We start from the raw sequence: 14,472 nt of genomic DNA, 5'->3' as shown, positions 1-14,472 counted from the left end.
CCAACCCCGACATGCCAGTCGGACCAAACTCCGTGCACTTGTTGAACTGGGCCCTTCCTTTGAACACATTTCTCAGTTCTGCTTGGCTAGTTCCTACTTGTCTGCAAGACCGAGCTCATACACGGCGTCCTCTGGACAGCTTTCCCTGACCTTCAGGCCTGGCTGAAGGGCTGCGCTGTGTGTGTCCACAGCCTGCTGAGCATGCATCTACCACTGAATTTATTACACCTTCTTATGATAATTGATTGACTTCTCTGTCAGCCCCTGGAGACTAAGAGCTCCTTGAGGGCAAATATATTGAGTCTTCAGTGCCCACTATGAATGACCAGTTAACAAAATCCACTCCCTTAATGTGTACCTGTAGATACAAGGAATGGATGTAAAATTTAAACACAGAACAAGGAACCAACTGCCTATCCCAGTCTTTAGCATATGAATGCATGAGGTATAGATTATCCTACAAGCTGGAGGGAGAGGAATGAAAATCAAGGTGAACCACCACATCTTCAGCTTATTATTATTTCTCCAACGAAACGAGAAGGATCCATATTTATTCTACTTTTTCCCCCGAGCAGGAAAAGGATGCCTCCTGATTTTCATGATGCATCCCATAGAAAGTGACAGGTCTGTAAGGCGCTTGTCTCTGTGGACGGAGGCAGAGCGCCCTAAGTGGGGATGAGATGCTCCTGATGCTGCAGTACCGGTTTAGCACCACAAGAGGGAGCCAAGAATGGCTGGACGGGTTGATTCACCCAATAAACCAAGTGATTTTGGCATCCAAGAGTTGACAACATTCCTAAAACAGAAAATCTCAGAATACAAGAGCTGTTTTCCCAGTGATAGAAGATCCCTCCCCTGCCTCACCCTTTCTCCCTCCACCCCCAGTTCCCATATTGAATATTTTCAATCTTCAATAGGTTAAATATTGAAGATTGAAGATAGAATATTTTTCCATCTTCAGGCCAGTAGTCAAATAAGCATCTACAAAAGACGGAGCCACGCGGGGTTTACAAAAATCACCTGTATTCCAGCCAAAATAGCTTTAAAAAGGAATCCCTGCTAAAGGGGGATGGGGGGACAAACTACGTAAGACACAATACATTTAAAATATGTATTGAAATTACAAATCAAACTTTTTCCATATAATTCCAGAGTACAAAACACAACATTAAAAGGCATTCAAACAGCTCTTTTATACATCACAGTGTTAGTGGCACAAAATGAACTGACATTTCAAAAACACAAACCAAATCTGTTTTGATTTTGTTTTACCACCACTTGTCAAATACATAACGTATACAAGTGCATGACTCATTCATGCATATTTTTACACAAGATTAAAATACACCCATAGTAAAGTGAGCAAGGAAGGAAAGAAAGGGCAGGCATGGGGCATGTAGCTACCCCTCACTGAAGGCTCCGGAATTGTGGAAGACAGAATTGCACAAATCAAAGGAAGGGCGAAGACCCTGGGTTTTTTAAACATCAAGACGGCATGCTCTCCTAGTCGTGAAGCATTAGCAAATAGATTTTAATGCAGGCCCCTTTGTTCCTTTTGGTGTTTTTGGTAATGCCGGTCATAATCCCTTCATTTTGTTTATTTTCATAAGGGCTTAGGTTAATTATCAGAAATAAACAAGCTTTGGTATTTTTTAAAGAGAACTTCATGAAGCTTTACACATGCAAAATGTTTTCCCTTGATGATCTCCTTGTGAATTATATATATACACAGGTGTGCTCACTAATAAATGAGAATCGGAGACACACACACAAAGCCCATCCTGGATCCTTTCAATCCCCTAATTTTTAAACACTACCAAGAAAAAATTTTCTCTTCTAAATTTGTAAAATGACTTCTAACTTCTGCAATATTAAATGAAAACAACAAACTCATCTTGAAGTAATTTTTGCACCTCTGATAGTCCCTTCCATGGGCCCTGTGTTCTAATCAGGAACTGGCATGCATCCTAAACTGGTGTTATGGAATAATATGTCGTCAAGATCATTTGTTCCCCTTTAAGAAAATAGGCCAGGTGTGGTGGCTCAGGTCTGTAATCTCAGCACTTTGGGAGGCCGAGGTGGGCGGATCACTTGAGGTCAGGAGTTTGAGACTAGCCTGGCCAACATGGTGAAACGACGTCTTTACTGAAAATACAAAAATTAGCTGGGTGAGGTGGCAGGCACCTGTAATCCCATCTACTCAGGAGACTGAGGCAGAATCGCTTGAACCTGGGAGGTGGAGGTTGCAGTGAGCCGAGATAGTGCCATTGTACTCCAGCCTGGGGGATAAGAGCAAAACTCCATCTAAAAAAGAAAAGAAAAGAAAAGAAAAGAAAAGAAAAGAGAAGAAAAGAAAAGAAAGAAAAGGCCAGAGGTGGCAGATGTTGGTTCCTCTGTCCACAGCTACTCCTGTGAGTTGAGGAGGAAGAACTAATTTGGACAGTTATTCCTGCAATCCAGTGCTTCATCTCAGATCCTAATCAGTCTCTGCTATGTGGATATCTATGGTGACTGCATCTTTGCAAGGTGCTGGCCTCCTGTGAGGGTGCAAACTCATCTGGCTGGGCTATGGACTACACAGCAGAGCCAGACCAAGAGATCAGGCATGTCCAGCAAAAGCTCCAAATGTGGTCAGTTACTCAAGGGCCTCAGATAAGCCACAGGTTCACTGGGCTATGGCCAGTCCTCTCTGGCCACCCCACCTGGGCGGCAGTACAGCAGCCGTGGTTGTCTAAGGGCCTTCGCCCCTTACTCCCCAGGATTCAAGGCCTCTTAGTGAACACATGCCATGTGCTTCCGGGGCTTTGCAGTGACCACCGTCTGTAAGAGTGAATGCCATTTTTCAATTGAGACAAATTATGCCGCTTCATAGGAATAAGTCCATCCACTCAACGCAGAACTCCCCGGGTGTTACTGGGGGGTGATGGCAAGACCAAAGTGCAAACCCAGGGGCCCGTGTGCTATTTACATTTTACATCGAGCAGGGTTAATACTGTATTCCCAGCAAAGATGAGTCTGGCATTCCTTACTAAAACAGAAGGAAATGCGAGTTCATGTATCCCAGAGTGGTCTTGCTGGTATCTATATAGGAAATGGACAATTTTAATTTTGTCACTAGATCAAAATGAGCAAACTGAGGCCTGCTTCATACAAAAAGTCAGAGCCAGTAGGTGCTAATGTGGCCGCCCCTGGCCGGCCCCAGAATCTCTGTGGTCCCATCTGGGTTGAACTACGTGCTCGTGAAACACATCAGAGGTGAAGGCACGAGGATGGCTGGGCTACAGATGTGCATGACTGGGCCAGAGACTCCTCCAAGAGAACAGCCTGTCCCTCTAGAAATAAGGTCATCTGCGCTCTAGCCCTGGGGATGCAGACTTTCCAAAGGCTCTGACTCTCATCCCAAGGATGGGGGTGCTACTGTGTGGGCTCATGCGATGGGCAGCAGCAATTTCAGGCAGGAAGGACAAGCATATGGTGGACACTGGGCCACAGGCCTCCCATGTGTGCTGGGCAGTTTAAAGGGCAGTGGCTGGACAGCTGCATCCACATATCACAGGCTGAGGGCTCAAGCCCAGCCAATGACTCCTGCATGGAGTTGCCACCCACCTCCAGAAAAGCTATTCTACCAGTAGACACCATCACAGCACCACAAACTACAGAGAGCCACAGCCCAGGTTTCATCCAGAAAGGGAGTCACAGGCATGTTCTTATTGAGTTACTAAACTTATAAATCGCAATTACAAGGAGAGCGTTTTGAATGTAATTTTGACACAGAGGGATTTTCTAAATGGCTTCAGTTTCATAAGGAAAATCAACATGAGAGGTGAAGAGTGATGTGATGCTGTTTCTTCTAGCGAATTCATTGTTAGGAAATAAGAAATAAATCTCCAACCAGGGAAGGTAAACTAGGACCTGAGACTGATACTCAAATGCAGAAGTCAAACACACACAAAGCAGCATTTTTAAAATGTGCTTGTGATGAGCAAATAACTGAGATAAAAGGATTTTGTTTTTGTTTTACTTCTTTATAGAATGTTTAACAAGATTTTTTAAATCCCACTGTAATATATCTATAATATTTGCCTGTTATTTTTAGAAGTTTTCAGTTCAATGCAGTTTGCTTTGTAAAAGCACCTGTGGCTTTTAGAAGTAAATTCTCTTTAAAGAATACACTTCCTCCACTTTTCAAAGTCAGCCGGTGGAGTCATGTGTGTGAAACGTATAACTTGGAGTAATGGTGGAGTAATGTATAACTTCTTCTCCTTATTAATCCCTGCAGCCTGCTGCCATGGAAACGGTCACAGACAGCCCTGTGAAAGATCAAGTGGTAAAATCCCCACAGTAAAACTAAGTGAAATGGGAGGTTCTTTTCCCCAACAAGAGCAAAACGGTTAGCAACAGGACTTGGAACCGTGTAAGATATATGATTTCTCAAAATGACTAAAGCATTTTAAAAACGTGAAGATCTGGCAGGCTCTTCCTTGGCCACCAGAGTTCTGCAGCCTCTGCCAAGAGGCCCTACCTCTGCGGATCGATAAGGCTGCTTTCTTCTCACTGTCTACCTGAAGACTTAGGCCACAGGCCAGACAGCAACAATTTGGAGGAGAGCCATTTCCGAGCAAAGCGGTTGGACTGAATACAATAAAAGGCATTTTCTGCTACTTGGGAGAGAAGGGATGAGACCCTTGAGCTGAGCTGAATCACCAAAGAGAGAAAACAACAAAAGGCAAATCTAATGGAGATGAGATGTTCCTCTAAACATGTCAATATTATCAAGGAAATGCAACAATATAGGAACCACATTGATAACAGTACATAGCTTACAGCGTTCAAAAAGTTATTACAGCAAGTTTCAAGAAAAACACAAAGAGTGCATAAGGCTTTCTAAATCTCCTGAAAAGTCGTTTTAACTATAACTTCTTAAAATGCACATTTCAAGAAAGGCATAGGATGGTTTATATGCACCTTGTTGATTTTCACTACTCAGTTGGAAAAAAAATACCTTCTAAAAAGGATTTTACTAAATGCCATTAGTAATAAAAACAGTTGTCATAAACAGAGTGCTTTTCTCAAGCTGGAATAATCAGATTCTGTCTGAAGAGAGTCACAATCCTTAAAAGACTTCTCCAGCAACATGGAGCCATCTAGAAGCCAAGGAGGAGAAAGTCTCTTAGGCCATCCCCAGACATGCCTAGTCTACCACAGAGAGAAAGCTGCCTGGTGCACCTCCCTGTCATCTGCAGAGATTGATCTGTGGGGATGTGCCCTACCCACACCTGCCTCCCCCTCCCCACACCGAGGTGACCACACCTGGGGCCTCAGCGAACGTTGTGACATAGGTCCCTGAAATCACGGCGTCCAGCCTGACACTGTGAAGCTCAATGGGGCACATAAGGCAAGAAAGATGTTTAGTGAGAGGGGGGCGGTGGGGAGGGTTGGGGGAGAGCCACGCTTCCCGGAGGCAGGGATTTGTTCCAGCATCGTGCTTCCTCTAGGTGGGTAACGGGTCGTCATCACCTTTACTGCACTTGCACTTGCAGCAAAGTACAAAGGGAGTGGCCAGGAGCAGGAAAGGCGAGGCCACCAAGAGCAGGAGCCCAAATCCAGCAAAAATGCCCACGACCTGGAAGAAGGAAACAAAGGGGTAGAGGTAAGGAGGGCTGGCCTGTAGGTTCCAGAGCTAACATGTAAACCACACAACCACCTACCTATCCATCCATCCATCCATCCATCCATCCATCCATCCATCCACCCACCCATCCATCTATCCATCCATCCATCTACCCATCTAGCCATCATCTACCCATTCATTCATTAACCATCATCCATCTATCTATCTATTCATCCACCTACCCATCCATCTACTCATCCACCCATCCATCTACTCATCCATCCAACCATCTACCCACCCATCAATACCGAGACATCATCCACCCATCTATCCATCTAACCATTTTCCATCTATCCATCCACTCCCATCCATCTATCCATCCATCCATCTACCCATCCATCCATCTATCCATCCATCCATCTAACCATCTAGCCATCATCTACCCATTCATCAATTAACCATCATCCATCTCTCTATCCATCCATCCACCTACCCATCCATCTATCTACTCATCCACCCATCCAACTATTCATCCATCCAACCATCCACCCACCCATCAATACCTACCCATCATCCACCCATCTATACATCTAACCATTTTCCATCTATCCATCCACTCCCATCCATCCATCCATCCATCTACCCATCCATCCATCTATCCATCCATCCATCTACCCATCTAGCCATCATCTACCCATTCATCAATTAACCATCATCCATCTCTCTATCTATTCATCCACCTACCCATCCATCTACTCATCCACCCATCCATCTACTCATCCATCCAACCATCCACCCACCCATCAATACCGAGACATCATCCACCCATCTATCCATCTAACCATTTTCCATCTATCCATCCACTCCCATCCATCTATCCATCCATCCATCTATCCATCCATCCATCTATCCATCCATCCATCTACCCATCTAGCCATCATCTACCTATTCATCAATTAACCATCATCCATCTCTCTATCCATCCATCCACCTACCCATCCATCTATCTACTCATCCACCCATCCAACTATTCATCCATCCAACCATCCACCCACCAATCAATACCTACCCATCATCCACCCATCTATCCATCTAACCATTATCCATCTATCCATCCATTCCCATCCATCTATCCTTCCACCCATCTTCCATCCATCCATTCACCCATCCACCTACTCACACACCCATCTATTTATTCATCCACCTATCTACCCATCCACCCATCCATCCACCCATCTATCCACCCATCTATCCATCTAACCATTATCCATCTATCCATCCACTCCCATCCATCTATCCATCCATCCATCATTCATCCATCCATCCATCCACCCATTCATCCATCCACCCACTCACCCACCCATCTATTTGTTCATCCACCTATCCACCCATCCACCTATCCATCCACCCATCTATCCATCTAACCATCATCCATCTGCCCACCAATTCACCAGTCTTCACCCTTCTATTCATACACCCTCCATCTACCCACCCAACCACTCATCTGCCCACTATATATCCATCAACCCACTATAATATTCTTCCCTTCATTTTTCCCTCATTCTTCTTTTCCACCTCTTCTTTTCCCTTCCTTCTCGCTCTCTCCACCCTTTTCCATCTAAACACCCAAACATCCATACATCTATATATCCAATTAACTAACAAGTTTCCTCTCAGCAGCCACGCTGCTCCAGACAATGCACTTGATGCTGCAAATACAGAAGTGCATACATCTTGGCCCTCGAGGAACACCCTGTCTGGCAGAAAAAGACCAAGATCTAATCAACTGATAACAAGACATTCTACAGAAACTGCCAACAGGTTCCAGGGGTGCAGCCCCCCACACCCCTGCCATGTGACTGACAGACACCATTTGCTAGGGGAACGGAGGGTTTCCAGTGGCAGGTGGCTGAGATAACGGAGACAAGCAGGTTGTTACTACAGAAGAAAGACTGGAATAGTTCATTTCCGATGAGAAAACAGAAAAGACACAGGCGTAGTGCGTCAGAGAATGACCTGGCCCCTGTCCTTCCTAGAGTTTAAAGCCCAATATTGACTGTTATGTATTTTGATTTTTGTTTGAAAACATGTTTATCCCTAGTTATGAGTAAAGGCCAAAAGAAATAACCTCAAATGCAGACATGCCATCATCTGAGTCAGGCGGCACGGCTGGTCAAAGAGGGACAGAGCCTGCTTTCCAGCCAGCCTTGCCATTCGCAGAATTCCAGCCCAGGCACGCAGCCTGCAGAACTGAGACCGAAGACAGGGCTAGACCGCCACCTAGTGTTCAGTGTGACCAGTAAATGCAAGCACCAGCACATGGTTCTCATTCCAACTCATTCACTTCTCCCTGGGTCTGTTTTCTCATCTATAAAATAAACAATGGAAGCAAAAGACCTTAATGGGCCATTATCAGCCCTAAAATATGAGACTCTACTAAAGCATCCCAGATGTGTGGAAGAAAGTACACCTCGGCTGAGATTTCTCCTGAAAACCAACACACACAGGTACGTGAACACATTTATAAACTAGACTGCATTTAATAAATTATGTCACATTGCATTTATCCATTAGACTGTGCTAATGCTGGGAATCCATGCTTGCCGCCCAGTTGGCTACGTTCATTTGTCTGAACAACATATCGACGGTGGAATTACCCTGTGTGAATTCAGGTCGTGCTTTACTGAAATCATGTGCATGCTGATATGTAGAATGCATACAACATGCAGTAAGCTCTACCTTATTTGAAGGGCAATTTTGGGCAACCTCGACTACCTGGCACACAACTGTCAGTCTCGAAGGAGCCACACATTCTTTGCAGTCAAAATCATGCCAAAATCCTGGACCAAATGATCACATTCTTGGCCAATCACACACCATCTTCGCTTTTCACTCGGTCCACCTCGTGTCGAAATCTGCCTGCTGTTTGAGAAGTTGGTCACCCAGCGTATTGCCAATGGGTGACAGGCATATGCAGGTATTGCCAGAGTTATGCAGCCAGCAGTGAAAAAAATGAGACAGGAAGCAAACATCACAAAACAGAAAGAATCACTGTGTGTGTGTGTGCGCTGTGGATGTGTGCCAGATACTTGCTCAGAGAAGGCAGACGGATGGGGAAACAGTTTCAGGCTCCAGAGAGAATCTGTACAGTACAGCTTCGTTCGTACTGGCAAACCCTAAGATTTAAAGGAACAGTTACCCCTTTCCATGAAGTTTCTTAGCTGTATGCTACCTAAAGCCAGAACACCCTTTCTACAAACCATCGTAAGTTCCCATGCACAGCCCGGCACTCTCATAATAAATGTCCGACCCAGATTCATGGGATGAGCCAGTTGAAAATAAACTGACCATGTTCTGAATGGTTTCCCCAGAGAATTCTTCTACAAACCACATTCAAGGGCTTGGAAAAACTAAGCCAAAATCTGAGATCTGGTAAGGTGAATGGAACACTATTAATGTACTGAAACTAGGTACCTGAAGGTGGCACAGACAAGTTCAGAATCACGGTATCATATTTGATCCCTGGATTATAATCCAGACTGATTTTCTCACTTCACAGATGCAAAATCTATACCCAAAAAGCTATTCCAGAGGTCCAATATTTGTTTAAAACAGACAGAGCTGAGCATCCTGGTATTAAGTACAAGAGATATATCGTGCATATTTCACTGATCTCAGCGGGAAATATCCTTAGAACAGTCACTGCATATGGCTTCCAGAACACAAGCATTTCTGGAAGGAACGCCTGGCCCTTCAGCTCAGCCTCTGAAACTATCACTTTGCGCCCCTCCACGGATGTGTGTGAACACAGACCAGTTATTAGCTGGCTTTAGTAAATGCCATCCTATGGCTAAAAATGAGCTCTTTATTGGAGGTGGACTGGGGTAAAGCAAGTTTCCTTTCACTTCTCAGAAGAGAAGGAAGAGCTGGTTTGGGGTAAGATTCTCCCTTGTCAGATGCTGATGTCCTAAGGAAGTAAGGTTACTCCAGTGAAAATGAAACGCTCCTCCACATGATGGCTGATTTCTGGGATAGCGCTGGAAAAAGGCCGGCAAGCACTTCATGCAGTCGTGTGTACAGCGAATGTACAAGAGGGCAGATGGACAGGGCACAGGTGTGGCTCACAGCACCCACGCTCACTCCAGCAACTGCACAGTCAGTTCCACATGAGGTATCTGCCCACCCTGCAGCCATCGCGGCCACTCTGCTGGTTCTCATGTTCGTTTGCTTCAACAGAAGACTCTGCTATACTGAATAAAAAATGTATCACTTGGGATGAAACAAACTGTACAATAACTTGGTGCAACAAAGACAATTCTTCCTTTACAGCACTTGTTCCAAAGGTCCATTTGACAAGAGCACCAGGTAAGATACAGGGGGCATACAAAACCTCTGCTCCCATACAAATAATGAAAGCAGCCTGCAATTTCAAGGAGACATGTTGGATTTCCCCCAAATCTCTTAGAATAATCTTACTGAGCTTCACATCTAAAGGCAGGAAGAACTGAGGAGAAGGACCCTTTCAAAATGACCCTGAACATTGCGGGAATCACAGGACACTGAACTCAGGGCATGTTCTGAGTGCTCTTGAGGTGAGAGTTGAGCAAGCCCCTGTGTGACAGAGAAATGTTTCCCCAGGAAACCTACAAAACCCAACTCAGGCAAGAAGTTCCAAACCACGGCAGGGTCAGTGACAGAGGGTGGCCCGGCTGACCCATTTGTAGGATGGTAAAGCAATCTGGTGGGTCAAGACGACGACTTTAGCAAACAGAGCAGAACAGAAAATGCAGGAGCACAGAGTGGGTAAGTTATGTCGATGCAGGTGTGCGCAGGGATCTATAGGGTTTACAAGGCACCATGCCTGGTACATGTCTCCCTGGGGGCTACAATCAAGTCAGATTCCAAAGACGCTGCTCAGCACGTGCTGTGGCCTGGGCTGGTTAGAGACAGGTAAGGAGAGAAGCAGGAGCTGGAGCAGAGCCTTAAAAACGGACGGGAGGGATATAGATTGACAGGGAGAACGAACAGAACAGGGAAAGAGAGAGACACAGGAGTGGAGAAGGCAGAACAGCAGGCCAGCCTGAGCAGGCAGGGCTCCTCCGAGGCCACAAGGCTGGCAGATTCTGCTTTGTAGAGATGAAGATGACAAGGGAGGCCAAATGTAGAGGACCAAGAGGATCAGCAGAAGTCTTCAGGTTATGCCCTGTCTGAGCATTTGATTCTGCTGCTCTAAAACCTTCTGTGGCTCCCTAGTGCCACACAGACTTAAGTCTACAGCATGATACCACACCCTCTCCAAGTCCAATCACTACTCTGCCCCTAACTTTCCATCAGCTGCACTCCCGAAGGCTCCCCAGCCGGCCCCGCAGTGTCCCATTCTGTGCCTCTGCTCACACTGTCCTCTCCTCCTTCAAAGCACTTTCAGCAGCATCCAGCATTTAGGACCTTTATGGTCTGATTTAGGTGCCACTCATTTCATACTATTTTTCTCGAATATTCCAGCTTGCTGAATTATCAACAAGAAATAATTCTTGGCTTCTCATGTCTCACCCTGCCTTGCGATCTTCCAAGTTTCCTACAGCCTGGCAGGTTGGCAGGTGCACGTGCCACAAAGGCACCTCGTGCTGCCCGGTTTCCTTCCCAGCACTGCACTTGGCAGCGTGCTCAGTGCCGTAGCAGCCCGGAGGAAGGACAGGGCAAGGGAGATGCCGGAAGCCCGAAAACAGGCAGGAGGTGGCAGAAGCGAGCTCTTTACGTGGACTTGTTTCCAAAAGGCAGACAGAGAAGAGTCCGAGCAAAGCCAGGGCTCCTAAGGAGGGTGGGCGTCCACTCAAACGCTGCATGCTGTCGCTTGCTGCACCTTGGCACTCCTGCCTGCTCTGCTTCCCCAAACACTATCGCTCCAGGTCCCACTGCACTTTTGTAAACTGGAACTTCTTTTTTTTTTTTTCCGAGACAGAGTCTTGCTCTGTTGCCCAGGCTGGAGTGCAGTGGCACGATCTTGGACCACTGCAACCTCTGCCTTCAAAGAAAGGAAGAGTTGTTAGGTGTCATTAGAGAGGGGGTATTACTCCTGTACCTCCCTAAGAGAAACAAAAAAAGTCCTTCCCGTCTTTGCATGGGGACGAACAAGCTCCGAGTCATCCACTTCCACCTTCTCCTCACCAGGAGCAGAATCAGAAACTAAAGCAGCTGTCATGGTCCTGGGACAGGGACACAGCAACCCTTAGCTCCCTGCCCAGCCCCAGTGAAGTTCTCCATGTGTAGAAAGCTGCTGAAGGCATGACGACCACTGGCCCTGTGGAGAGGACTGCGAGTCAACACCCACGGCCAAATGGGTCACTCACGATTTTGCCCGTGCGCTACTTCCAAAGATCATTGTGTCCCAGGCACAGGACTGGTGCCAAAGAGGTTACAAAGACGAGCAAAACAGGTCTCTGCTCTCAAGAGCACTTTTTTGTATCCTAAGAGATCAGACACAGATGAGCACTGGGCTGTGACCGCAGTAGGGTGGGCCATGTGGGGGGAGGGCTTCCTGCATGACAACCAGGCACAAGTGACTTCGCGGAGGTCACACCTGGACTGGGTCACAGAGAGGGCTGGAGTGTGGATGTGCAGAGCTGGGCAGGAACAGGAGAAGCAGAGGAAGACAGTGAGGAAGACCAAGGTGGCAGCAACAGCCGGGGCAAAGCAGAGGCAGGGAGAGCACGGGCGCTGCAGGTCAAAGAAGTTCAGAGTGAGCCTGGAGGAGCAGGGAAGATGTGGCCGCCAAGACCCGTGCTCAGGCTGTCCCAGGTACTCAGAGCACTGGGCCTTTGGCAGCTCCTGGGCACGATGGCGTGAGCATATCCGACTGCCAGCCCCAGCTGAGGCCCCAGCCAGCAGCCAGATCAAGCACCAGAAGCATGGGGTGCGGGCCTGCAGGGGCTCCTGCCCGGCTTCAGAGCTGCCCCAGCTGACGCCACCTGGGCCGCACGTGGGCTGCCTTCGCTGAGCCCTGTTCACACCGCAGATTCCAGAGCAAACTACATATGAGGATGGTCAGCCTGAGTATGTGAAAGGCGTAGCACCCAGCAACAGCCAGCCAGGGTCCCTGTGGAAAGCACTCGCTCTCACCCGGAACTCACCTTCTCTACAGGGAAACTGCCAGAGTTGGGAAATGGTTTCCAAGTTCTCACCAAGCTGTGACTCAGTTTCTGCCAACGTACACACAACAGCATCCACTCACACGGTGGCTGGGCAAATGCCGGCCACCCTGAGTCAGCACCCAGGCAACCCCTACCTACAGCCCAGGGCAAACCAAGCGCAGGGGAGGAACGCAGCCTCGTGGCAGTTTCTGTGCTGTGTGGGGAGGTGGGCATAGGTGTCGTCATGGGTTGAATCGTGTCCTCCCAAAACAGTATGTTGAAGTTCTAGCCCCTAGTATCTCAGAATGTGACCTTCTTTGGAAACAGGGTATCTGCAGATGCAATCAAGTTACCACGAGGTGATTAGCACGGGCCTCAATCCCATACCGCTGATGTCCTGATACAAAGGGGGGATTTGGACACTGACGGAAGACGGGGTGAAGACGCACAGGGAAGAGGCAGCCGGAGGAAGACGGAGGATTGCAGCGATGCATTGATCTGTCCAGGAATGCCATAGATGGCTGGCAAACCACAGAAGCTGGAGGCGGCCAGGAGGGGCTCTCCTGCAGGTTTCAGACCAGGCAGCGCCCTGCTGACACCTTGATTTCAGAATTCGGACCTCCAGGACTGAGCCAATGTGTTTCTGCTGTTCTGAGCCACCCAGTCTGTAGTGCTTTGTCACAGCAGCCAGAGCAGATCTGGAAGGGGTGTGGATTCAAGCCATGCAAGGCCAAGGGCAGAGAAAACAGTCAGAGGAGCTCAAACCAACCTTCTAGACCAGAGGGCAGCACGCCATGGCCCTTGGGTCATATCCGGCTTCATCATCTGTTTCTGTTTTGTTTATCCATACAGCTTTACTGGGACATAATTCCCGTACCACGCAATTCAGATATTTAAAGTACACATTCAATGGTTTCCAGTGTGTTCACAGAGTTACGCAACCATCGCCACAGTCACTTCCACCTGCCTGTGTAAACAGTTTCACTGGAACACAGCCAAGGTAACTCACTGACGTCCTGTCGGCTGCTTCTGTGCTGCCAGGTGGAGCTGACAGTTGCAGCAGAGACCTACGGCCTGCGAGGCCAAGCATGCTCAGCATCTGCTCTTTGATGGGAGGCATGTCTTATCCCCCGCGGCGGACGCCCACACGCTTTGCCACATGGTTGGCATTTGAGGCTGTGCAGGAAGTGCCGTTGTAGGTGGACCTTTCCCTCATCCTGGCGACTGCCTCGAGACTGAGCTTCTCCATCTTTTAGATGAGGCTGACACACCTGCCTCAGAGGCTCTCCTGAGAAATGTCGTGAATGAGTCACAGACTTGAGCCCTTCACGCCTCGAGAAGCAGGCAGGGAGCAGCAGCCAACATGCCTCCTGCTGCTAATCCCTCAGCAGCTTCCCACAAACCCAGCACAAGATCCAGGGTTGCTCTGTGGCCTGCCAAGCCCTAAAAGGGTCTGTCCCTGTCATCATCTCTGACCACCTCCCCATCACATCACCTCTAACTGATTGAGTCATCATCTCTGACCACCTCCCCATCGCATCACCTCTAGCTGATTTAGTCATCATCTCTGACCACCTCCCCATCGCATCACCTCTAGCTGATTTAGTCATCATCTCTGACCACCTCCCCATCGCATCACCTCTAGCTGATTTAGTCATCATCTCTGACCACCTCCCCATCGCATCACCTCTAGCTGATTTAGTCATCATCTCTGACCACCTCCCCATCGCATCA

At 47.7% G+C, this 14,472-nt stretch overlaps 1 protein-coding gene across 9 annotated transcripts in view; it reads right to left on the bottom strand.

The window, feature by feature from the left end:
• Nucleotides 1-1,003: 1,003 nt before the first annotated feature.
• The window catches only part of LOC105486544 (ring finger protein 144A), a 128,503-nt gene continuing 115,034 nt past the window's right edge, over nt 1,004-14,472 (bottom strand). For all 9 annotated transcript variants that reach the window (XM_071076177.1, XM_071076180.1, XM_071076176.1 and 6 more), the window contains one exon: nt 1,004-5,623. In XM_071076177.1, the coding sequence (XP_070932278.1) occupies nt 5,492-5,623 (132 nt within the window). In that variant the 3' untranslated portion in view covers nt 1,004-5,491. The remainder of the gene's footprint in view (nt 5,624-14,472) is intronic.

Source organism: Macaca nemestrina, chromosome 13 (assembly GCF_043159975.1).
Source record: "Macaca nemestrina isolate mMacNem1 chromosome 13, mMacNem.hap1, whole genome shotgun sequence".
NCBI classification, from domain to species: Eukaryota; Metazoa; Chordata; class Mammalia; order Primates; family Cercopithecidae; genus Macaca; species Macaca nemestrina.
Note: the sequence above shows the minus strand (reverse complement) of the source record. Positions and strands in the feature narration are given on the sequence as shown.